This window comes from Lissotriton helveticus, chromosome 7 (genome assembly GCF_964261635.1).
Source record: "Lissotriton helveticus chromosome 7, aLisHel1.1, whole genome shotgun sequence".
NCBI lineage: Eukaryota > Metazoa > Chordata > Amphibia > Caudata > Salamandridae > Lissotriton > Lissotriton helveticus.
The window spans coordinates 936,973,490-936,999,780 of record NC_136068.1 but is presented as its reverse complement, the minus strand read 5'-3'; the positions used below and the strand labels follow the sequence as shown (position 1 = coordinate 936,999,780).

The following is a 26,291-nucleotide window of genomic DNA, read 5'->3' as shown; positions in this document are numbered from 1 at the left end:
CCCCCAAACCAAATAAACAATGAACCCAACTCCCTTCCCTGCAACCCTGCTGGGTAAGTCCCCAACCTCCCACCTCGCAAACGCGCAGAGGCCCTGTTACTCAAACTGTGCAGAAGGAAACATTTCTGAGGAGCCGTGAACTAGCCTCCTGTGTGAAGTAGTCTATGTCTGCGGACGGGCATTATAAACCCGTAACAAAGTTCAAAGGCCCCCTTCCATGACAATTCACTTAGGCCGCCCACCCGCACACCCAGACAAGAAAGGAAAGGATAGATGGGCCATGTACTGCAGCAGACTGTGTAAAGTTGCAGACCCTCTTTGCCAGGAGGCATCAAGTCACGTCCCCCCCTTCCCAGGGCCCACCAACCCCGTAGGGAGTGTCCACAAAGGAATGCAGTTCAGTTTCAGCAAGTTAGGGGGTGTCCCACTGGTCACTTATCTGTCTGTAAGGGCCCCCGGGATGAAGCCTGCCCCCAAGAGCCCTATGGGCGCGCTCTACTGAAAAACAATTGTCATTTTTTTGGGCTTCAGGTGGTTCAAGAATAAGTCCTCCAGGAACAAGTGAGTTGACAGTCCCTCCATTCCATCTGGCTCCCTCACCAGGCGAATGTTGTTGCACCGGGCTCTCCCTGCCTGGTCCTCAAGCCATGCGTAAATATCCGATTGGTTCTTTGTGAGAGTGGCAACCTGGTCTTCGAGATGCTTGGTTTTGAACTGCAGGGCCCCTATGCCTACCTCTGCCGTGGAGACCTTCTCGGAGATTTTGTGAAGGTCAGCGCGCAGGGGGTTCACCTCCTCGGTTACGGAGTCAAGCTTTGGCTCCTGGGTGCCTTTTAGCTCCTTGAGGGCCTTCATGATGTCTCTCAAGGATGGGTCTGGGCTATGGTCTTCGGTGTCCCCCCGCAGGCCCCATCCTCGTCATGACCCATGGCCACGGTATACTTGTCAATTTGGTTGGCCTGTCCAGGCCCTAGCACTCTATTACGGCCTATGGAGTAGTCCGTTATCTGCCTGGTTTAGTGCCGGGGGATCAATGGTGCCCCCACAGTCACCGACACTGACACCTCAGGGGACCTCCCCTGCTACACCGGATGTCGTGTCGCCGTTCGCCACCGCTGCCACAAAGCCGCAGGTCCTACTCACTAGACTGATGCCAGCAAGGGGTAGTCCCTCATCCTGTACATAGGCGGCAGTGTCCCACACGCAGCAACTGGCCAGAATCACCACACCATCAGGTGCTTGAAGCCCCCAGGAGGTGCTACAACCTAGCGGCAGTCTCCACTGCTCAGGATCAGGAAACACTGCCCACGTGTGTGCTCGATGGGGGAGGGCAACAACGCCGCCGCCGTACTCCCTCTGGGCCGCCACAACACAGCAATGTCCAATGTCCAAGACGCCTTCAGGCTACAGTGCTAAGGTGTTTATGTCTGCAGGTGCTGAGATCACCACATGCTCAGTCGGGGACCGGAGAGCTGATGGATCCGGCCGCAGTGCCACTGCCCCTCGATGCCTCCAGAAACCGCACACAAACCTAGCCTCCCACAAGCTGGGGAGCACACGACTTTTCACCGCAGCTCTCCACAGGCAACAGCAAAGCCGCAGGAGCCTTTCTGGAGCTGCTGTCACTCACCGCTGCAGATGAGCCGCTCAACGAAGGGCCTCCGTCTACGAGTCTTGGGTGTTGCCATCTTGTTTTCATGAGCCGCTGGCCGAGAATCGCTTGCACTCTATGTTTGGACCTTTCTCACGTTGCTTGCTCACAGCGCGCTCTCATCACCTCTCGCCCTCTGGCCCGACGCCGAAACACAAGAAAAAGCCTTCCGGCTCTGGCTCAAGTTGCCCCCATGCCGGTGCCAGGCCGAAACCCCTTTTATACCGCTTTTGACCACCATAAGTGTGGCAGGGTATGCTCAGACGGGAGTCCCTTGCTCACTTTGCCACTGGATTCAAGCAAGCCGGGCTGAAGACGACTGTAATGCCAGAAACCGGTCTTTGGGAGCTTGTTTCTGGTCCAGGGAAGGCATGGCTTGGCAGTTCGGGCTGGACTGTTCCCATGAGGCACAGGGTCAGACTGATTTGCATATAGCCATGTCTGAACTGGGGTGGCAGAGTGGGCTAAAGAACGGTGATGGATTAAACCCAGATCTGTGGACTGGGTGTGAGTGTTTGATTGGTTCAGATGCTCCGTCCATCACCACCCCCCTTTGTACCCTTTTGCCCGAGGCATCAATTAATTTTGACTCCTTACCAGGAGGAGGGGCCTCACCTGTGGTCTGTGAATTAGCTCTCCTGCGAGGTTTGGAAACCACAAGAGAGTCTAAAGGCAGCTGACCCTTGATGTAGGTGCTGTTCATGGGAACAGTCCAGCCCGAACTGCCAAGCCATGTCTTCCCTGGACCGGAAACAAGCTTCCGAGGACCGGTTTCTGGCATTTCAGCCGTCTTCAGCCCGGCTTGCTTGAATCCAGTGGCAAAGTGAGCAAGGGACTCATGTCTGAGCATACCCTGCCAACGTATGGCGAACAAAGTGGTACAAAAGGGGGTGGTGATGGACGGAGCATCTGAACCAATCAAACACTCACATCCAGTCAACAGATTAGGGTTTAATCCATTATGGGCAAAAGGGTAGCGGCGCAAGCAGCCAATCATTGGCTCATTGCTTATAATCCAGCTTTGCTAGCTTGCTATGATAGGGCTCAGTATGATGAGTTAGAGAAGCTAAGGCATATTCTGCCTGATAAGCATAAATCAAAGGCTAATGACCTTATTCAGGAGGGTAAATTATTCACAAATACCTCCATCAGGTGCGCATCAGACGCAGCAGACACAGCAGCCCGCGCAGTAAATACCAGCATACTACTACGCAGGCATGCTTGGTTGAGAATTTCAGGATTCAAACCTGAGGTGCAAGCCTCTATTCTCAACCAACCATTTGACAAGGATCGCCTCTTTGGCCCAGCAGTTGATACTTCACTCGAAAAAATGAAAAAAGACACTGAAGTTGCCAAGTCCATGGGGGCTTTGCATTTACCTTCAAATAGGGGAACCTTTTGTTGCTCCTTTTACAGGGGTGGCTCCAAGAATATATCCACAGAGATTCCCTCCTGCTCTTACAAGGGCAACAACCAATCGCCCTCATCAAGAGGCTATTTTAGAGGTGAGTTTAGAGGAAACAACAGTAATGGAAGAGGCAGTGGCAACTCAACATGCACTTCCCCCGCAAACAACAAGCAGTGACTTCCTTCCGCTACCCCAGATCATTCCACTCCTGTAGGGGACGTCTCTCCCAATTTCTACCTGTCTGGAATACAATCACATCACACAAATTGGTTCTACAAATTATCCAATATGGTTAATGTCTGGAACTTACATACACTCCCCCAAACATTCTTCCAAGATCACATGCAATGTCACAAGAATACCTGACTCTTCTCAAGCAAGAAGTTCTCTCTTTGCTAGAGAAATGAGCTATAGAATCAGTCCTGCTACAATATCAAGGGGCCGGTCTATACTCCCTGTACTTCTTAATTCCCAGGAAGAACGGCTCTCTCAGGCCTATAGTAGACCTTAGAGAACTAAATCTATACATTCAGTCGAACCACTTTCATATGGTAACACTCCAAGTGCTCCCACTCCATCAGCAAGGTGACTTTCTTTCCACTCTGGATTTAAAGGACACCTATTTCCATATCCCAATACAGCCTGCTCACCATAAATACCTCAGTTTCGTGGTAGTAGGCAAGCATTATCAATTCGAGGTGATCCCATTCGGAGTAACTACCACACCCAGGATTTCACCAAATGCCTGGCAGTAGTCGCAGCTCATATACAAAGACAACACATTCACGTCTTCCCATACTTAGAAGACTGGCTCATAAAAGCCAGCTCGCAACAAAGCTGTCTACCTCACACTCACAAAACAGTACAGTTACTCCACGATCTTGGATTCACAGTAAATCTGTCCAAGTCCCAACTCCAACCATCCAACACGCAAGTGTATTTAGGAGCCACTATAGATACACAAAAGGCTCTGGCGTCCCCCAATCCACTGGCTCCCTGTGAAATCGAGGATTGAATTCAAGGCCATGTGTATTGCCCACCGCTCTTACTGGGGAACAGGCCCTGCGATCAACCGCCCCCTGGTAAATGCCTATCATCCCAATCGTCTTCTCAGATCTGGGACGGCCTGTCTCATCACAGTGCCGCGTGTCAAAAGAGCCAGGTGTGGGGGCCGGTCGCTCTCCCACAACCTAGCCAAAATCTGGAACACTCTCCCCCTTTCAATTAGATCTGAACCTAAACAACTTACCTTCCGAAAACTCCTTAAAACCTGGCTTTTTAATAAATCCCCCCTTAAGTAACCATCTTGAAAAATCCGTCTAAATCAAGCGTACTCCGCTTTAGCCCATCCTCTGTAGCGCTGGGACGCCCCTGGGTAGCCATCGCGCTTTATAAATTATTTTTTCATTTCATTCAATCCGGCCAGAGTACGCAGTATGGAGACTCAACTCTCTCAGTTTCAGCCTCAACACTCATTGCCAGCTCGAGTGTTCATGCAGTTACTAGGGATGATGGTGCCTTGTATCCTAATAGTCCCGCACGCAAGACTTCAAATGTGTCCCCTGCAGGAATGCTTAGCAGGGACGTGGAACCAAGGTCAGGGTCTATTATCAGATCTAGTGTTGGTGGATGGCTGCACCTATCGCTCTCTGCAGTGGTGGAATACACAAAACCTTTCAAAAGGGTGTCCCTTCATCGACCCAGGTCCACAGATAGTGCTAACAGCAGACGCATCGCTCACTGGTTGGGGAGCTCATCTCCAAATGCACACAATTCAGGGCATGTGGAGCTTACAGCAAAAGCAGCTTCACATAAATTATCTAGCGCTGCTAGCGATTTTTCTAGCACTCAAAGCATTTCAAGTTCATCTAGTAGGCAGAGCTGTCCTGATTCATACAGATAACATGATAACAATGTACTACATACAAAAACGGGGGGACACATTCTCTCCAGCTGTCACCACTAGCACAAACCATCTGGAGATGGGCCATATGCCACAAAATGTATCTCCTCGCAGAACACCTTCCAGGAGTAAACAATCAGATTGCTGATCTGCTCAGTCGTCAAAGACAACAGATCTACGTATGGGAACTGTTCACCTTCCATTCTTTCAGATGTGGGACTTTCCATACATAGATCTGTTTGCCACAAACCTAAATGCAAAATGCCCACGCTTCGCATCCAGGTATCCACACCCATTGTTCAGAGGCAAAGCACTATGGATGAATTGGTCAGGGAAATTTGCATATGCTTTTCCGCCTCTCCCACTCATTCCATTAGTGGTTCGTAAACTCAGACACGCATCCCTGACACTAATCCTAGTTGCTCCCACATGGGCCGTCAGCCCTGGTTTACAACCCTGTTGGAGCTCTCAGTAGTTCCTCACCAAAAACTACATCTCACACCCAGTCTCCTCACGCAGAGCCGAGGAGAAATAAGACATCCAAATCCCAGTCATCTCACCCATGCGATCTGGCACCTGAAGTCTTAGAGTTTGGCTACCTCAATCTCCCGCTATACTGCATGAACATCATCAAAGAGGCTTGAGGTCCTTCCACAAGAGCCTGCTATGGAGCAAATTGGAAGCGGTTTGTGATATACCGTAATAACAATCAAATCAACCCGCTTGATTCTTCAGTTCAAAACATTATTTGCTATTTATTACATCTGCAGCATTCGAATTTAGCGTACACATCCATACACTTACATCTTGCTGCAATAGCTGCATACCTCCAGAATAGACAACATGTGTCTCTCTTCAGAGTGCCTGTCATTAAAGCATTTATGGAGGGACTTGAGTCCTTCCCCCAAGACTTCCACCTGCTCCAGCGTGGAATCTCAACATTGTCCTCACCAGACTGATGGGTCCACCTTTTGAGCCATTGCACAGATGTGGCTGCAATTTCTCACTTGGAAGGTAGATTTTCTCATAGCTATCACATCACTGAGGAGAGTAGGTGAGCTTCAAGCACTAACCATAGAAGAGCCAATTTTACAAGTAAACCAAAACATAGTGGTTCTTCGGACCAATTCTAAATTTCTACCAAAGTTAATTTCTGCCTTTCATATCAACCAATCTGTTGAATTGCTTGTGTTCTTCTCTCAATCAAATTATGTGGTAGGACGTGGTCTACACACCTTAGATGTGAAAAGAGCATTACTTTACTACTTAGAAAGGACAAAACCTTTCCATAATACGAAACAACTTGTTGTGGCTTTTGCTCCACCTCATAAAGGCAATCCCATATCAAAATCAGGTATTGCACAGTGGATAGTCAACTGCATTCAAACATGCTATGCAAAAGCAAAACAAACATTGTCAATTCCCCCTAGAGCGCACGCCACATGCAAACTAGGGGCTTCTAAGGCATTTTTAGGAAATATACCCATAGATGACATTTGCAAAGTTGCAACATGGTCTACACCACACACATTCACAAAACACTATTGTGTAGAAGTGTCAGCAAGACAGCAAGCTAGTGTGAGCCAAGCAGTTTTACATACACTATTTCAAATGACTGCAGCAGCCACAGGTTAGCCACCGCTTTGGGAGATCATTGCTATGCAAAGCTTGTGATCTACAGCTCGCATGCCTCGAACAGAAAATGCTACTTACCCAGTATGCATCTATTCTTGGCATGTAGAGCTGTAGATTCACATGCGCCCGCCTACATCTCCGGGTACCTATACCTGCTGCAGTTACATCTTACTTAGATACATATATACATGGACATCTCTTTCTACTACTCTTACTAACTCCATTATCACCCTCTGCGGGAAAACAATCTAACAATGGAGTAGATGCCCATGCACATTATCACCGAAAGGAGAGATCACCTACCTTGTGAATGGAAAAGACTTCTTCGAAGAAAAACAAAGTGCAAACATCCGGACCCAACACTAGATGGCAGGCTATGCAAAGCATGTGAATCTACAGCTATACATGCCAAGAACAGATTCATACTGGGTAAGTAGCATTTTCCTTTTCCTTGTTGCGCCACTTTAATGCCTCCCCTGGGGAGGCGCTAGAATCTGATGCATTCCCAGGTTTACGAGACCTGGTAAATCTGGGAATGTATCAGATTCCATTAGTGTTGTGTGGAAACACCCCACAGCAATGCCTATGAAATGCCGCTTTCACGCTGAGTAATTCATGAAAGGGGGCCATATTTACAAGGCCATGAGAAGTCATGCAGGATGGCTTTGCGTTACCTAGTAAATACGGTTCAGCATTGTGCACCACCGGAGTGTCAAAAAAAGTGATGCTCCGATGGCACAGGGGGCTTGTAAATATTCCCCTTGGTTCAGATTAGTGGAACACACTGCACCGTCACACCTGAAAACAATGAGTTTCAAAGGAGAGCCCAGGGCTGTGGTTGCGGTGTCTTTGTGCCTTGTTCTGACATGTTAACGTTAGCAGCAACACACACTTAATTCACCATGCTACTTTAAATTGTTAGTTCGCCTTTAAAGGAGGCTGCACTCCCCATACTATTAGAACTAGTAAATGGAGGGTATGATTGGTTGTGAAACTGCACCCAGTACCCCTGTGTGGAATTTGGTAAGGCTGGCCTGGCAGCATTGGGGACTTTCTACCCGAGGGAGGACAGTCTGTAAACAACATCTATCATGAAAGCCCTTTCAATAAATCCAAGCACTGTGGTCTCTGCATGTTGTGTCAAAGAGAGTTCAAGAGCATTGGCAGTAGATAGCCGTGAGTTAAGCACACACCACAAAGGGGCATATTTACAAGAACATTGCGCCAAAGGAAGGTCACTTTAAAGATGTTCCTGTGGCACAATGCCCTGCTCAATATTTACAAAGTAAAGCCACTTTTTGTGGTTTAACGCCGCTTTGTAAATATGGTACACTTTCATGCAGGTGTCTGTTTGAAAGGGGCGTGAAATGGGTGTTGCTGTGGGCGTTTCACCGCAACACCAATTGCTTTTTGACGCTGCCCCAGATTTACAAGGAGGTGTAAATCTGAGGCAACTGCAAAAACTAACGCCATGCAAGAGCAGGCATTAAATGGCTAAACGAGGAGAAATGCTTTTATTTTGAAGTTTCTATTTGTGCTGCATTCTGCAGCAAGCATAGAAAGAGCAAACCGTCATTAATGATTGTTTATGTGCAGGTAGGGAGTCCTACCTACACATAAATAATGACGATTTGCTACTTCTATGCAGCACACATAGAAGTAACAAATAGCCATTATAGATTGTTTACGTGCAGGAAGGGACACCTTCCTGTACATAAACAATCGTTCCCTGCAACTCAGACACCCTTGCACTATGGTGCAACGGTGTCTGCATTAGCGCTAGGCAGCTAATTTTAGCGCCAGTGCTAGGGAAAACACAGGGGTACGCCATATTGTAGTAAATACAGCACATCCCTACATTTTGGAAATGTTGGAGCGTGGCGCTGCCCAATTTGGTGCAGCTCCGACATTTTGTTGTAAATATGCCCCTAAGAGTGACTGCTGCAACTGTCTGTGTGTGCATTGCAGATCACAGGCTGCACTCCACCTGCAGTAAGATAGCTTTGGGTTATTGCACATGTTATATAGAGTTACAAAGAGATAGACCGATAGAGTGGCTTCCTCATTCCACATAATAAATAAAACTCCCGACACTAGCACTATGGGCATGACCACTTTCAGTGACGTCATTTCCAATGACATGATAGACGTCAACGCTCGAGCTTTAGAATGCCCCCCACCCCCCTTGCCCAGGGAAATATGGAAGTTGGCGCCTCTGAGCCCTAACCCAGGTCTTTGAAAAAAAAAAACGTGCTCTTAAGCTGAAAGAATGGGATAAAAACTCAGGAGCAAAGTTCAGATAATAATATCTAAACCTTGTATGTACGACTTACCTTTTTTTCCTTCTGAATTAAATTGAGGTCATCTTCTCAACTTGCATATCAGAGACGTTTGTAACCCGTTTAAGCAGACTTTCTAAGAAGCCTTAGCAGGCTGCGCCCTAGAGGGCAGAGCGACGGTGCGCTTTTTAGGTTTTGCCTGGCGAAAAGATGCGCTCTGCGCATCTTTTTCGCGCAGGCGAAATCCTGATGAGAACTGTAGTGTGGCTTTGGGTCGGCCCTCGTCATTCATTGGCTGGCTCCATAAATGGAGCCTAGCCATTGGACGAGGGGCCTGTCCGTCAATGCCGGACCAGATTCGGGGGCGTTCCCGAGATTCTTTGGCTTTTGCCGACGTCACGCGACGTCAGCCGAAAGCCGGGAACGCCCCCGAATCTGGTCCGGCATTGCCGGCACCCGCCTTCCTGCTCCGGTGTCTCCCGCCGTCCGTGTCCTCTCCCGCCCCCCTCCCCCCGTCCCTCTCGTGTTTCCGAGCTCCGACGGCCCTGAAAATCTTGTTCGAAAAGTGCCGTTTGGTGGCCAGCTCAGTCTGCTCCCGGGAGCAAAATCGACTTAGAGGAGTTGAAAACGCAGAAAGCAACCAGTGTTTTTTTCTGGCAGTTTTATATAGCATGAACTCGCCTCAAAAACATTAGAAATCTTTGGAGGAGCACCGGTTAAATTACACAAGGACGCAATCAGTTTGCCGTTTGTTTTTGGGTAGGGGGAGTTAAAGAGATTTGCCCAGAATAACAGGGTGGCGAGCCGACGCCGAGACTACAACCCGGTTCCAAAGCCCACCTTGCATGATTACAACAGCCACGGGCTTGCCGACGTGTGAGAAATGTCGCGCTCTTTGTAGCCTGTTATTATTACGTGTGAGAATACGGCAAAAATGTTCCATTTCTGTTTAAAACAATACAGCACATTTATTGAGAGGAGCAGTACCTTAAATTCACACGAACATTCCACACATGCCAAAACAGGCCACACCGAAAACGACCGCATGTGGTAAACTTCAAAGTAATAAAATCTGTTCAAACACACGTCAGATGTTGATAATTAATGAAAATAATGCATACACATCTGACAGAATTTTGTTCAAAAACCGTGCGTCTCAAAAGGGCACCAACCATAAAACAGTGACCGTTCGTTTCCAATGAATTCCAACAAATCCATGACGTTTTAATTTGTATATATAACATGGCCCGAGCACATTTATTGAGAGGAGCAGTACCTTAAATTCACACGAACATTCCACACATGCCAAAACAGGCCACACCGAAAACGACCGCATGTGGTAAACTTCAAAGTAATAAAATCTGTTCAAACACACGTCAGATGTTGATAATTAATGAAAATAATGCATACACATCTGACAGAATTTTGTTCAAAAACCGTGCGTCTCAAAAGGGCACCAACCATAAAACAGTGACCGTTTGTTTCCAATGAATTCCAACAAATCCATGACGTTTTAATTTGTATATATAACATGGCCCGTTTGACAGATAAGACTCCTAAATCCGTGTGTTTCCTAGGGACACAAACCTTGCCACCACCTGCAGCACCCACGGGGAGCCCACGGCACACAATCGAAGGGAGAGATGAATAAAAGGTGCACGCCTTTTATTTCCCCGTCGGTAGAGAGCACGTTCAAACAGAGGCACGCATCGATGTTATTAATTATTGGGAAAAATCGACGATGTATTTTTTCAGTTTCACTGACAGAAATGGAATATTATATATAAATTTACATTTCAAGGAAGTACACATTTCTGAACTCGACACGTCCATATTTCAGAGCCCCACCCCTATAGATATATCTATTTTTGTGGAACACAAATACAGTTTCATATACACCTTTGGTGTCCGGATACACATATTAATGCCTCTCTCAATAATTCTAGAAATATTCGTTCTGTCAAGGAATTGTTTTACTGCCCTCCTGCAAACCCCTGCCTTTAGAAGATTATATGCAAGTACACCTTCGTCTCAAAAAGAGAAATATTTTGATAACATTCCTTTCTTCCGGCTGGAGCGCCACGTTTAATGCACGCTAATCGCCTTGGAAGCTCGTGGGACTGTTAAACACTTTTTTTGTCTGGGAAATATATCCGCTATTTAAGAGGAAGTGACAGGGAAAGGTTAGTGAACGTTGGCTCCTGGCGAGGCTAGGTTTTGATACCTAAAAATACAAATATCCAGAGTTAAAGGAAGACTTGTCGGTCGGGTAGGGTGTTTCCTCAGCAGGGACTCGTGGATAAGGTATGCTGGATGTTTTCCAGGGGAAAGTGCGCCAAGGAAAACAACAGTCAGGATAACAAAAGCGCGGAGTTGAGCCCCCCCCCGCATAGCGCCCCACACACGAGGATCTCACGCCTCACTGCTGGATATGTCACCTTTTTATTCTATGAACACTGTTCCTGCCCCAACCCACCCTTCCCGTGTCTTGGGGTTACGTAGGACCCCATCCTCTCCTGTATCTATCCGAGTGTTGCAAACTCCGTGTGTGCAGAGTTGTCTCCAGCCAATGGTGCCAGCTCTGGGGGCAGAGGCAGCGCCCCTGCCGACCAGGAAATGCCATGTATAACTTGAAGTGCTTGCTGCCACGTGCGGGTTGGCATGGGTGCACTGCAAACACTGCCGCGAGCAGGGCTGTGGAAGGAACTTTCCACTCACGTCTACGGGGCTCCGTGGGTGTCTTTACAAACAGTGCGCTGTACACAGGTGCCGGAGGGGACCGCCGCAGGGTGTCACTGCACTGTGCAGGGCTGCGCAAACTACTTCACAAACACAGCAGTGTTCGGGGTTCCTTTTACAAACGCCGCACTTTCAGTGCTGCACAGACAACTTGCAGACACTGCATTAGGCTGCAGAGGAGAGAACTTTACAAACACCGCTCTGTGCAGGGAAATGTTAAGAAACTCTGCACAGTCAGTGCTGAAGTAGGTATCTTTACAAACCCTGCCACAGTATGTGTAAACACAACAGCACCGATCTCTTTGGCAAACGGAGCAACTCTGCTACATTACCTTCTTATTATGTCATCTCACGCCTGCTGAAAATATTGTGCAAGCCTTTATAAGGTGATTATAGTCTCCCACATAGAATAAAGCAGAAATTAAGAGTGGGTGTTTATTTACTCCACAGCTGGGGTTCAGTACAGGAAAGCAGGATTCCACCTGCGTATTACCGCACATTCAACACTTTAAAGCTGGCCTCGAATCTGATTTAGAATGAACTACTGGCGACGTGTTGGCACAGTTTACAAGCTGCGTAATGGTGTGTTTAATTCCACAGTATAGATTTCAGACACCCCGTCAGGCTATCACATGTAATCACATGGATTTTTATAAAATCATGGGGAGCTCGAAGATGTATTCTGGATGGAAAAACACAGTTCCCTAAAACATGGATTTAGTAGGTTCTTACAGTCACTTCCTATGACTGCCCGTCAACCTTAATGTGGTCCCCACCCTATCCCAGGGGCCAGTCCATCCAGCCAGGGCAGACTGCAAATTGTTGCTGGCTCTTCAGAGCTGTTGCTGCAGCAGAAGACACCAAATATTCCAGCTATGCTGAACTCCGGCACGAAGAGGAGCACGAGGCACATCTGGGGACGCTTAATTCCCACCCAATTCTGCGGTGTGACCTCTGTGGACAGTGCGTAAGCTCTTCCCTCGCTCAGAAATAATTTCATTCATTTTCGGGGCTTGTTTTCGTAACCGGAGACATGTCAGGGCCTTCCACCTCCAGAGTGATTTAACAGCTTGTGCGTCAAAAAACCCAACCCGAGAGGACAGCCACACTAAAATATTATTAATCACGCAGCCTGCACCTCCTCTGGGAGCCCCTGGAAGAGCGGCGGGGATGGGGGTTTCATCTGCCCTCACTTCCAGGTTACTGTCGGTGCCACACATATATACTCCCTTTCCTGAGCGCAAGCACGTCTGCGGGAAAATATCTGCCTCTCTGAACCTGAATGGCAGACGTTTGACATCCCCACACGGTGACCTTCACTGAGCATGGGGCGTTGCGCAAGTGGTACCCAGACTACAGGCACTCGTACGCATCTTTAAATCAAGGGAGGCGAGTGGAAGCCATGCTATGCTATGCTATGCTATGCTATGCTATGCTATGCTATGGTGACTTGTATAGCGCACGGATTCAGAGTGCAGATTGAGAGTGCAGATTCAGAGTGCAGAGTGCAGATTGAGAGTGCAGAGAGTGCAGATTGAGAGTGCAGAGAGTGCAGATTGAGAGTGCAGAGTGCAGATTGAGAGTGCAGAGTGCAGATTGAGAGTGCAGAGTGCAGATTGAGAGTGCAGAGTGCAGATTGAGAGTGCAGATTCAGAGTGCAGATTGAGAGTGCAGATTGAGAGTGCAGATTCAGAGTGCAGATTCAGAGTGCAGATTCAGAGTGCAGATTCAGAGTGCAGAGTGCAGATTCAGAGTGCAGATTGAGAGTGCAGAGTGCAGATTGAGAGTGCAGAGTGCAGATTGAGAGTGCAGATTGAGAGTGCAGATTGAGAGTGCAGATTCAGAGTGCAGATTCAGAGTGCAGATTCAGAGTGCAGATTCAGAGTGCAGAGTGCAGATTCAGAGTGCAGAGTGCAGAGTGCAGATTGAGAGTGCAGATTGAGAGTGCAGATTGAGAGTGCAGATTCAGAGTGCAGATTCAGAGTGCAGATTCAGAGTGCAGATTCAGAGTGCAGATTGAGAGTGCAGAGTGCAGATTGAGAGTGCAGATTGAGAGTGCAGATTCAGAGTGCAGATTCAGAGTGCAGATTGAGAGTGCAGATTGAGAGTGCAGATTCAGAGTGCAGATTCAGAGTGCAGATTCAGAGTGCAGAGTGCAGATTCAGAGTGCAGATTCAGAGTGCAGAGTGCAGATTCAGAGTGCAGAGTGCAGATTCAGAGTGCAGATTGTGTGGGTGACTCTATGTGTGTGTGGGTGGCTTTGCGTGTGTGGCTCTGTGTGGGTGTAAAATGCAAGAGGTCATGCATTTGCGAGCGATTAAGCTATTGGCATTGTAAATGACAATGCCATTTATTTATGTTTAAAAAAAAACACATAAATAAAAATAATGTCAAGAGCAATGCCAATAGCTCTAACTTTAACAAAGGCAAAACCATTGCATTGTAAATGCTTGTTCGGATTACTGCCAAAACTAGCACGAGTTGTTCCCATAGTAACGATATTTTAAAGGAAAGTGCAGAAATTATGAACTTTTCTGACTGTGTCTCGGTGATTTCCCGTACAGATATTTAGGGCGAGAAATAGAGTATTTTTTTCCAAGCTGTTCTCCCTGGAGCAAGAAAACTGGTAAGCTCTCTACACTTTAAACGTGGTTTCATAATGTTAATGTTTTTCTTGAACTGAGCTATGGAATTCGACCATGTTTCCCTGACCTCCAAACGAGCTAACGTGAAACATATGATGGGGTGCCTGACCGCTGGGGCGGCGTGTTTTTCCTCTGTTCGCCTCGCTTTATCTCCTTGGCTCCCTCCTCCTCCAGAAATGAATGCTGCGAGAGGGGTGGTATGATGGGGCCCATTTTGTTTTCATTGGGTTTTTGTGGATGGTGCTTTGGGAGGCGGTTGTCTCTGAGGGAGGCCCGAGTGAGAGGCACATGCTGAAATAATATTCCATATCAGGGGCAGGCAACGTCCCCAAATGTCAACTTTACCAAGTGACTGCCCCTGAGCGTGTGGCTGACGAGGTGTGGGGGCAGAAGCAGCTGGGGAACCAGAGGGCAAAGTCAGAGGCAGATGAGATATGGGGTTCTAAGGGCAATATGGCCATCTTGCAATACCTATCCTAACATAGCAATGATATGTAAATATAAGAATACTTACATTTTGGGTCACTCTGTGCTCGCAGACTTATTAGGGGTTCCAATCTGAAATAAACAAATAGACACAAATTATACAAAAAATACAGAAACTGAACAGCATTCAGATTTCTAGCGCAGCAAGAATATGGGAAAAGGGAGGATCTAAAAAGCATCTTCTCAAGGATGCCTGATCTTTTGGAGAGGGCTAACGTTTTAGGAACAGGTTATTGTACAAATGAGGGGGGGATGTCCTAAGAGGAAACCATTAAGCAAATAGGATGACCATCATATAAACATGCCATTGGGCAGGTGGAGAGAATGTCCTAGGTGCATGCGATCGTACATATAGAGTGCATGCCTATGAACATTTGTGGTAATCTCATTTAGGCCCAGAGTTATCAAGGGCTTGCTTTGCCCTTTCGTCGCTCAAGGCAATGCAAAACCTTAACTTAGATTTACTATGCCACAAATGGCTCTGCATTGCATACTAATGCTGGAGTAACGCAAGACAGCACAAGTTGGGGAAAGCGATCCATGGGTAAGGCGTGGGTGTTCCACGCATCAACCCATGGTTTTTGGCTCGTTCCCTTATTTACTAGAGCTAATGAACCTAGGAATGTGTCAAAATGCTACGCCTTCCTGGGTGCACTGTGGCAAGGGGAAATATGTTTATTTCTCCTCATTATTTTCTCTTTCCAAGTGTGCTCCATTCCATGGCGCTTGGCAAACACAAGTGCGCCAGCACAGGGAGAGAGCAGGAAGGCGCAATATGTTAGTAATTATTGTGCATTCCGGGTCTCTCCGTTTCACGCAGTGCAGCACAGCAAGTTGTCTTGCTATGTTGCGCTGCGTCAAATGTTCATAAATTTGTGCAAAAGTGTGTTGTTCTCTTAGGCCACCAGGTAAACAGGGTGATTTATTAGGGGGCATGCAATATTAAATTGTTTATCAGATGAGCGTGCAAAAAACTATTAGGGCATATTCTTCACAATCATACAAAGAGACTTATACAGCGATTGTCCTACAAGTATGTAATTGTAAACAAGGAGTGCATGTCCTATGAAGATGCATGATACCCATAAGGTACATCTTCTGCAAACTTGAAAGACATTCACAAGATGACTTTCCTACAAACAACCCAGCATATAGTGTATTAGGTGGAGGGATGCTACAAAACACTAGAGTTGTGAGAGCAGCTGTGTAAGGGCAGAGAAGCTCCTCAGGCAGAGGTTATGTTGTTTCACTAGTGTCTCGTACACACACACAGGTGTTATTCTTGTATACTGAACCCCACCTGTGTCCTCAATGTCTCATTGAGGGCAGCTTCTATTCTCCCAGCTGGGTGCTGTTCCTAATACCAACTTTGGTTAACGATAAACACTTTAGAGCCCATTATAGCTGCTGCCTATGTTATGTGGTAACTTCAAGAGTTGCGTGAATGTTTAAATGGCACCGTGCAGGATTTAAATGTGCTCCAATGTCGTATTGATTGCAGATCGGTTTCCTACTTTCACCTCCTCTCCCTATGGGGGAGTCAATTAGGTGCCATTAGTGCCAGCCACGGCCAGGGGAGCCGGCGCCCTTCCTGTCTGGGCTGATGGCCAGGTATAGATGGAGTTTCTCACCACAAAGGCATTTAAAGGATACCTGGCCCGGGACCATGCAACAGGATCTATGCTGAGGGATTGTAGGGCAGGGAGGCAAGCAGCACCACCTGCCTGCTCCCACACGGTTTCTGCGAAGGACCTGGGCTTAGGATAAGTGGCCCATATGGCTTCAGCAAAGGAGCTTGGTCCAGTACATATGGTGCACACAACTACAGCATTTCCAGTCTCTATTCACATGGCCTCTCTTAGGAGCTGGACCTAGGATACTTGGCCACACCACTTGTCTACACTCATATGACCTCTGTAAAGAGCTGGGCCCAGGGACAAGTGGTACATGCATCTAGAACATTACAGCACAAACTTGTTGTCCGTAAGGTGCTCCCTCGGTGGCCAGGTAAAGAAATCCAGAGCACTCAGTTAAAAAGAAACCCACACGGTACCTCAGAAGGATCTGCAAACTGAGCAGGTGGTGCAGGCATCTGCAGCCCTGTCTTCATCTCCATCTGTGTGCAGCCCCTAGCTGGGAAGAGTAGCACACAGCACTCTGGAGGAGTGCTGTTCAGTCCTGCAACTTCCCAGGACCATCGGGCCCACCTCTACTCCTCCTTCCGACTACCCCCCATCCAGTTGTCTCCCTGTCTTCCCCTTCCACTCTTTCTCGCTCTCATTTTGGCTTTTCCTATTTATTTATTTATTTAGTGTATTTTATATAGCGCGCAGCTACCCCAACGGGGTGTCCCGGCGCTCCTGTGTGTTCGAAAGCTGAGCTAGATTTTAAAGGAAATTTAACAGAAAAGAAAAGTTTTTAAGGCTTTCCGAAAAGGGGGTTCTTCCTGGATCATCCGGATGGAAATGGGTAGCTTGTTCCAGAGGGCACTAGTGAAAGTGGAATCGTGGCACCATTCACAGTGGATTCTCTTTACAAAGACAGACGCTTTCACGTCTTAGGTGGACTTCCAGTTTCACAAAACTATGAACAAGGAGATTTCACTTTATTACAAACCTATATTATGTGCTTTAAAAAGGGCACAGGAATAGTCTATTTTAACTTTCTTGCAATCTTCAACACCACTGCAATTTTTAAGCTGTTTACACAGTTGTCAAGGGGCCCATTGCCTTGTGTGACACCTTCAACCAGTCATGTTTTTGAGGCAATACATTGCTGCATTCTTGGACTTGTAGGGCCTCATTTATGAAAATTGACTTATCGCTGTATGAAAACAGCGATGCGTCACTTTTCACTGCACCCTCCTTCCGACACCAATGATGCTTCATATTTACAGTATGACGCACCATTTAGCAAGGAGTTAGAGATACGTCAGTATTTCTGATGTTTCTGTAGGCACAAAAATGATGCATTGCTGGAGTGTGTCACAAAAATGACGCAACTCTAGCAATGGGTCATTACACATGGTCAAGTCCCATGTGAAATGTGCCTGCGTCAGTCTTACGCCTGTCATGAGGCAGGCGTAAGATATTGCAGCGTTTGTGTCCTAGAAGTAGCACAGTGAAAATCTTATAGATTTCACAGTGTCACTTCTACGACCCTTTCTTGTGTCAGAACGCCCCCCATGCATACATTATACCCGGTACAGGTATAATGTGGTGCATGGGTTTACAAAGTGACTCATCTACCTAGATGCGTCACTTTGTAAATATGGTGCAACAAGGCTCACTTTTTACACCGCTGGTGCGTCACAAAAAGTGACACACCGGTGGCACAAAAGTGAAGCAAGGGCTCATAAATAAAGCCTGTAGTGTTTTTTAACACTGTAGGGGCTGAAAATCATCCCAACATGTAAAGTGGTTTTGGCTAAAAAGCCAGGAATGCCTGAAGGAGTCACACATGGGATCATCTCAGTTATGTCAAAGTTTGACCCACTTCCAAAACCAAATCTAAACCCTAATCACCTATTTCATTGAAGTGCACTATTTTATTCAGTCGTGCATAACAACAGGCGCTAACAACGCCATTTTGTTTTAACGTTTGAACCGTGCATTAACAATGTTTTTACCAGGCTTCACAACCAAGCAAGACGGGCATAGCAGGAGCTACAGCAGTCCACGCGTTTTATAATACAACACTAACACACGGGCACCCATGGACAAATTCTAGCACTACCACATTCGGATTAATTCTTGGCACGAGGAGGCAGCCATGGCATAAAGCTGGCCCTGGTATGCTGGAGATATTTCATGACATATTGGGGGCTCTCTTATTAAATTCTGTCTGTGACCTACCAGAGATAATTCCAAATATATGGGTAGCACCCATGTATATTTTTAGACAAATGTATGTGATAATTGTGCTTTAAAATGCGCTAATACCCCATTTATTTCAAAATATTTTTTGGGGGGTGTAACCCCCCTCCAATCCCTGACACGATTTGTTACTCGCTAGAATTCAGGGCATGCTTTATGCCCCACCATTTTCAAAAATCACCACCAGCCGGCAGAAGCCCATCCCACTCTCTTCCGACCTACAAAACTTCAGAATTTACTTTCGAAATTGGCTTATGTTAAAGGGGCCCTCCAATTCAGTAAAGCTGGTTCTCCCATGGTTTCAGGATTCCGCATGTCCACAGACCTCACAGATTTCGTCCTAATATGAAGAAAGGAACATTGGTGGTCTTTTTTGGTTTCATGGAGGAGGACAACAACCTCCATTAATGTGGAGCAGGGATGGTGTAACAAAACTTGATGGGGCCCTCCCCGGCCCACCACCTACCAACTTTTGCTAAGGGGTCCCCCTGGAGTTTGGTCCTCCCCTCCACACCGCCGGGGCATATGTTATGCCACTGGCGACTATTAGGCACACGGAGACGCAGCTCCAGACATAGACCTTTGAAGCATCTGGTATTGAGTTTTATGGAATTATCACTTATTAATATTATGAACCCTGAGGGGTCTTCCTGCAGGTGAACCTGAGTATGTGGAAAGTGATCGATGCCACAGTGGAACTGAGCAGCGGTACCAGTTTGTGGCAGATTAATGTAGGTGCCACTGGTAAAAAGCACAGGACCTAATGACCAAATCACTACACGTATTATCAAGTGCACTGATAACTGGATATAATAAGAAGTACATCGCTCCCATGTCTCCAGTAGTTTCGGATCACTGGAGAAAAACGAGAAGTGATGCAATGGGATAATATAAGGTCTTACCAGGGTGGCAAAATTATGCCATTGTTTTAGTACGTTACTTCTGCAAAAGGCCAGTTTTGTGCATAGCCTGGCCATACCTATAGTGGTAGGGCTTTTGGGGGACGTGTTCACCACGAAGGGGTTACCTTTGAGCCAGTGTCATATAGCATAGTACAGTTCTTGTTTCCAAGAGGGTTTTTACACGGGAAAATCATTTAAAATAACACTTGCATTCCATCGCCATAGGATGATTAATAGGGGGCTAGGGGGCATAAATCAAGTTGTTAAGGAGTCCACACAAATGGATATGCAATCGAAGTTGCCATGGAAGAGAACTGTTCAGTCGGTTCTGATTGCACGTGGATCAATTCTAACAGTAGTCAGAATTGGAATCATTTTTACAAAGTGTTGTCTCAATAATACCTCACAGTTTTAGGTTAATTAGAGCTACCCTAACTCCTCCCCTCTGTGCAGGAGAGACTGTGGGCTCATAGAGGGAAATGCTGCACATCTGGTGGAAATGTGAGAGAGAAAAAACTTTGCACCATATTCATCAGGCTGTGTGAAAGGGAAAGGTCAGGAATGTGCAGTATCTACCATCATATGCTGCATTACTGTCCTTGGCGCCCATTTGTATGCCTAGCACCAACGCAGTCACCTTTACATTATGGTACAAGGGTGCCTGCATTGGAAGGGCACACATAGAATGCAGCACACATTGAAAGAGGTAGAAAACAAGGAGAAATTAAGATATTCCTCTTTGTTGCGCCTCAATTGGGAAGGTGTAGCATTTTGACACATTCCCAGGTCTCCCACTAATGGTAAGTCTGAGAATGCACCCAAATCCATGGGTGAATACGTGGGAACACCCATGTGCCACCCGTGGAATGCCTCTCTGCTGCAGTGTAAAGCAAGGCGGCGATTTGTTCTTCCTTGTGTCACTCTAGATTTATCAAGACACACAAGGTGGCCCTGCGTGGCATGATAAATCTTATGTAGGTTTTGCGTTGCACTGGCGCCCCCTTGCATTGTGCAAGGGTGATGCAAAACCTTGATAAATACGGCCCGACATTCTGTCTCGAAATTCTCTGGACCATAAGTGATAGCGCTAAGATGACCCTGTTGTTAGTCCTGTGGGCGGTACTCTTGGGGGCCACTGCAAGTGATGTTAGATACTCAATGCATGTCCCCTATTCTCTATAATTACTCAACTGTTGTTAATGGCTGCACTGGTCACTGTACACCAGTGAAAGACTCTAGAGGAACATTCCATGGATTGAGGTGGGCCACAAAGTGACCATATTAACCTTGGAGAAAATCACTGCTGAGGCTAGACACAAAACTAATAAACACTATCCTGGATATGGGCTCCATTTTATGATTATATTTAAAGGGATACTATTCCCAACCATAGTCCACTGCACGTGAGGAGATTACACATGGGTTTTGACAGGTACACTAGCTGGCCCCCAAGCCCAGTTGGAGGCTACCCAAGTCATTGGATTCACATTCTGCCAATATATGGAAAGGTCAGGGCACAAGCTAATCACATTGTTATATTGCATCACTATGAGACTCTACTACCACAGCATATCATTGATTTTTCTTTGTAAAAGTTGGGTCTGATGGCTTAGTGAATGAATATATTCCCTAAAGAAATCTGTTGTTGAACTTATGGGGAACGGTTTGAATCTCTGCGGATCCACCGTGCCTTACAACCTTTTGAGGTTGATGAAATGAGTACCATTGACTTGGATACAATAAAAATGATATTCTGTAAAAAGAAGTTTCAATCGGGTCGGGGACAATCGATATTTGCCCGGCGGTATTGCCTCTGTGACCCCCTAGTTATTTAAATCAATGAAGAGGCAGGCGCTGGAGACTGCAAAGCAAGAAACAAGGTTTTTTTATTCTCTCCGGAGGAGAACACAACGAAACGGACAGAAGGTATCGTTCTGAGGTGCTCTAACTGTATTTCTGAGGCCTGGCCTCTTATACCCACATTTATGACTTTATTGTAGATTACACATACATGTCAAAGCTTTGATGTACGGAAAAGACATTCTCGGAACTCCCCTTTGGGCCCGTTCCCACACACATTTACAGTTGAAGTCCCCACCCTAGTCACAACAGGTGATGAGCATCGCGCAGCTGGATAATCCGCCGATTCACGGAATGTGGGGAGTTTGATCGGATCTCATGGGGTGGGGGCTTTGATCAACCCGGGGATTCTTTGATGGGGGAAGCTTTCTATTGTACGGGGAGGGGCAAGGATGGTATCGGCAGAGCTGGGTGTCGGCTTGGGAACGGGGAGGACAAAACGGGCACACGGGGAAAAGGGGGTTTGCATCTAAGGGCCGGAGATCATGAAAGGAAAGCAGGGAGGTGTCGCGCTGGGAACAGGATGAGGGCCTGGGGCAGAGCAGCGCCGAAGAGGGGTTTATGACTCAAGGCAGGTGCAAGCAGGGGGTGGTCAGCGTGCAGGCTTAGTGAAGGCAAAGGGCTATGTCAGGGGCCAGCGGCATGCAAAAGGGTTTGTTCTGATCGGGGCATCTTAAAATGGCGGGCGCGCACGACAAAAGTGTGGCATCAGGGGAAGAGGCAAGATGGCGCAGATAATGTTCACCAAAACGCACTAATTTTCCACAGTCCTCCCTTTAACATATTCAAGACATCTTGCTGGTTCATTTTCTATTCGGTTCTACTGTGGTGAGCATGAGAAAGAAAACGGTAGGAACCCTAGATGAAAAAGAGTTGTAAACAATACATTTTGAGGTTTCTAGTTTTTAGGAGGTGCACCTATTTGATAAACTTTGATAAATTTGTTCAGCAGGAAAGTCATAGGAATGAAATACAAAAACGGCGAGCAGCAAGTACATATCATAACGTGAACTGGCAGGTTAATACATATTTCAGATTCGGATTGGAGCAGGATCAATACAATGGCGGCTGGGAGAGAAATGAGGCATAAAAAAAACGGTGATTGAGGATGTCAAATGTTCGAAGTTTTATGAGTTCTCATTGTTCTTTGTGGTCTTTCGTTGGCGCTGTTGAGCACCGGCGGTGGAGCTACAAGTCCAGCTCTGTTCTAAGTTCTGCGTTGCAGGGCACGACCCTTCCCTCGCGTTTCTGGTCGGAAAGGTCCTTTTCGCCCTGTGTCCTTTGAGGTGATTGTCAGAAAGTTCCGATGGAAGAAGAGCGTTCAAAACAGTCCATAGGGTAGGTCAGAGGAAAAAGGGGGATGGAGCAAGGCCAAATTGGGAACAAACTAGGGGAACGAGAGACTTCAAATAGGCGGGCGTGTGACGGAATTCAGAGAGCGGGGACTTGTCGACAGGCACTGGACGTCGAGCAGGGGCATCAGGTCGACCCTTTCTTTTCATGCTGTCGAAAACAGTGCCTCGTCCTGCAGCTCTTTTCAGTCGTGGTCTCGCCTTGGCTAATGTCGCAGGTGTTCCTTAGTCTGCAGTCGGGCCTCGTGCTCCCACATCCGGTCCTTCTCTCCTCCAACAGCAGTACCCTTAAACAAGTTTGAAAAGACAGTCTTTAGAAAATTTGCAGATGAAGATAATCAAAAAGTCTATTTCTCTCCCAGCTCCAGGCAAAGAATGAAAATGTCCGTTATATTTAATGTTCACAACTGGCATATGAATGACCGGTGGCGGACCTGTTGGATTTACTATGACTTTCCTTCATAATTATTTATTACAGGCATGACAGTTCATCTGATGGTAACCCACCTTCGGGAGACAAATCTGGCAAAGATATGCCGTTCTCTAGAGTTTTACATTTACAAAAGGGTACAGTGAGTCGTCAACATGGTACTACACAGGTATTTTGCTGAGAGACGAACATGGCTAAACATTTCCTTTCTATCGGTGCATCCTGCTTTTCAACTACTGCGGGGTTCATTTTGATGATTTCTTTACCTTGGTCTAGTCTGTTAACCTTGTAAAACATCATTCTGGGTCCTACGTAACCTTTTACAGCCCGGTTACTTAACTAGGAAGGACAGGGGTTTTATGGGAAACAACCAGGGACATAGACAGGGGAGGTAACGGGGGTGATCGTTTTTCTGGTTTGGGTATTGCGATAATTCGGGGAGGGGAGGGTCGCGTATTCTGAGGTCCTTGTTTTATACTATGGGAGCCGTTGACATGTAGTTCCCTTATTTCGGGTCAGATTAGGGAACCTCTGTCGTCTTACCTGTCCTTTCCCTTACGGCCCAACCTGGGTTCATTGACTTCTAGCGGAAAAGGAGAGGTAATGACGCGGCCTCAGGGTGATTGTATTAAAGACGAGCGTTTGTGCAAATACTGACGGTATTTGAAGCCAATTAGGTGGTGTGCTAGGGGTGGCAATCTGCCAATTTCGGGGCTAACCACTCGGAAGAGTGGTAGTGAAAAAAATAGAGAGAGAGAGAGAGAGAGAGAGAGAGTGAGAGAGAGAGAGAGAGAGAGAGAGAGAGAGAGAGAGAGAGAGAGAGAGAGAGAGAGAGAGAGAGAGAGAGAGAGAGTGCAACGGCAGGCTAAATAGTACACGTGCAACAGAGAGGGTGGCAGTGTATTCAAGAAAGGCTATTTAGTGCGTTACACAGTAAAGGGTATTCACGAGTCCGCGTTAGAATCTTGTAATCATGCAGTTTGAGCATTAGACAGGGTAGAGGGGACGTGCTTTGAGAAAAGGAAAGAAGAAAAAAGGAGGTACCATTCTGTCGCACTTTCTCGCATTCCCGGTCCTTTGACCAGTTGGGTCAACGCCTCAGTCACACACACACACAGTCCCTCACAGTTTCGTATCATACGTGACATGGGTTCATTCGTCCGGTCTGGTTTAAGGGTGATCACTTTCTATCAAGTTGTGCTAATTTTCCGGGTCTGTTCGATACGTGAGTAGTTTGCAGGCGTGCTTAGACACCACCTTGCGGCGCTAGTCCGCTTCGTGTATTTAGACATGGCAAGGTCTCAGATCTTCGCCACACCTTGGCTGTAATCTCTGACGTAACCTGCAGAGGGAGGAAAAAAAGGGGGGGGTGGGGGAGACAGCATTCGCGCGCATTCAAATACATGGATTCATGAGTCCTTTACTTACCTCTTACTCGTCTTTCCTCCTTGGGGCAGGGTCCCCGGGGATATGGTTTCCGGAGTCGAGGGGGGGTAGTGTGTTCATGTAGGGCGTGTGCGGGGAAACATAAAAAGGAAACCAGAGGTGCCTAGTGCGAGGTATCTAGTCAAAGGATATATCTCACTATCGGGATCCTTAAACCTCTTTCAACGCCGTGGCGTTCTAAAGTTCTTCGGTTCTTGGGTCCCTGCTACTTTGGAACGTTGTACTTTATAATATTTACATTATTTCATTTCACCCTCCTTTTACATTCCCTCATTTACACCATTCGTTTTACCCATCCTTGGAAGTCAAGGTCTTCCTCTACGCGAGAGTTCATGAGTCAGTCGCGTACTTTTGAAGGCGGGGTGTCGTGTTGTCGATCCGATCCGTCCTCCAGGGCTGGGCAACCATCTTCTTTTAACCTTAAAGAGAGAGCAGAGTAGGGTGCACGGAAAAGAACTTTCCCACCCATCCCATATTGTTTTAAAATAAAGCATGCAATACCCGTCCATAGTTTCAAAGACTTTATTTTGCAAAATCATTTCAGCATATGGATTATGAGGGTGCGGTCGTATTTGGTCGGTCGTGGCAATGGCTAAAGTGCGTACAGTGGGGGGTGTCGTTTGCAACAATAAAAACATCGGAAAGTTTTACTCATTCATTTGTAAGAGACTAAAACGTCTATTAATTGGCTGGGGGTTCGGGGGCATATATTTTCATAATTTAGAAGCATAGTCATAACAGTTGTAATCAGATTTCCTATATGCATACCGTACGTGTGCGTCGTAAATGGGGTTTACATCAGTTATAAAAATCTAATACATTGTACATTCGTAATCAACATTTGTAACGGGGATCTTTTCACACTATTCGTCGAGTGAGTTCTCTTCGTCTTTTCTAGCCAAGTGTACAAAGGATCATATAAAATCTCAGAACATCAAGTTTATATTAGTGCGAAGGAACACCACGAGGTGTTCGTAAGTTCCGATTGATACCAGCGCCATTTTGGGCGGGGCCGGCACAGTCCGGAAGCAGCATCAGGGGGAAATGTTTCCATTACTGGCAGTTTGGACCAGAGTCCTTTTCGGCAGTTCTAGAATTCACGCTAACAGAAGGTGTGGCAATGTCATGTTTGTTTCGTTGGCGATCGAGGCAGCCGTCCCTTACCGGAAACCTGCAAAGGCCGAAGGTTCCGCCGGGGACCTTTGTATGATCTTCAAGGCTGCGGAGATGCTGTCGGAGATGGGGGCTCGTGCTCCATGGGACAAATGTTCGAGTTATACGACTGGCCAAAGTTACTCTAGTGGCCGGGGCCCGCCTTCCAGCGGATCCAGACGCCATTTTGAGGCCCTACAGGGGCCACTCTCGTCGAGTTTGCAAGAATGGAAGAGATCCTTCGGAGTGAAAGGAAGAGGTCCCTGTTTTGTGAGAGCGGGACGTTCAGCTGGGGTGCAGCTGTGATGCCCCCACCTGGGGGGGCGAGGGAGACTCGTTCACATCGTCTCCTTCTCCCGGTGCACTCCATGCCGCTCCTTTTCATCGCCCCGCATGAAGGCCTCTCCACATCCGGTGTTCCCCAAGTGCCACCATTGTACGTTCGGTGCTGCGCAAATACTGGGGTGCCACCATTGTACGTTCGGTGCTGCGCAAGTACTGGGGTGCCACCATGGTGTGTCCGGTGCT

The 26,291-nt window shown here is 47.1% G+C and overlaps 1 protein-coding gene across 2 annotated transcripts in view; it reads right to left on the bottom strand.

Annotated features, from left to right (window-relative positions):
• RELL2 (RELT like 2) overlaps positions 1–26,291 on the bottom strand; it is a 241,773-nt gene that overhangs the window by 13,754 nt on the left and 201,728 nt on the right. The window contains exon 7 of one of the 2 annotated variants that reach the window (XM_078653504.1): positions 14,775–14,818. The exons of the other annotated variant lie outside the window; for it this stretch is intronic. Within the exon in view, the coding sequence (XP_078509630.1) occupies positions 14,783–14,818 (36 nt within the window). The 3' untranslated portion in view covers positions 14,775–14,782. The remainder of the gene's footprint in view (positions 1–14,774; positions 14,819–26,291) is intronic. 2 annotated transcript variants of the gene reach the window in all.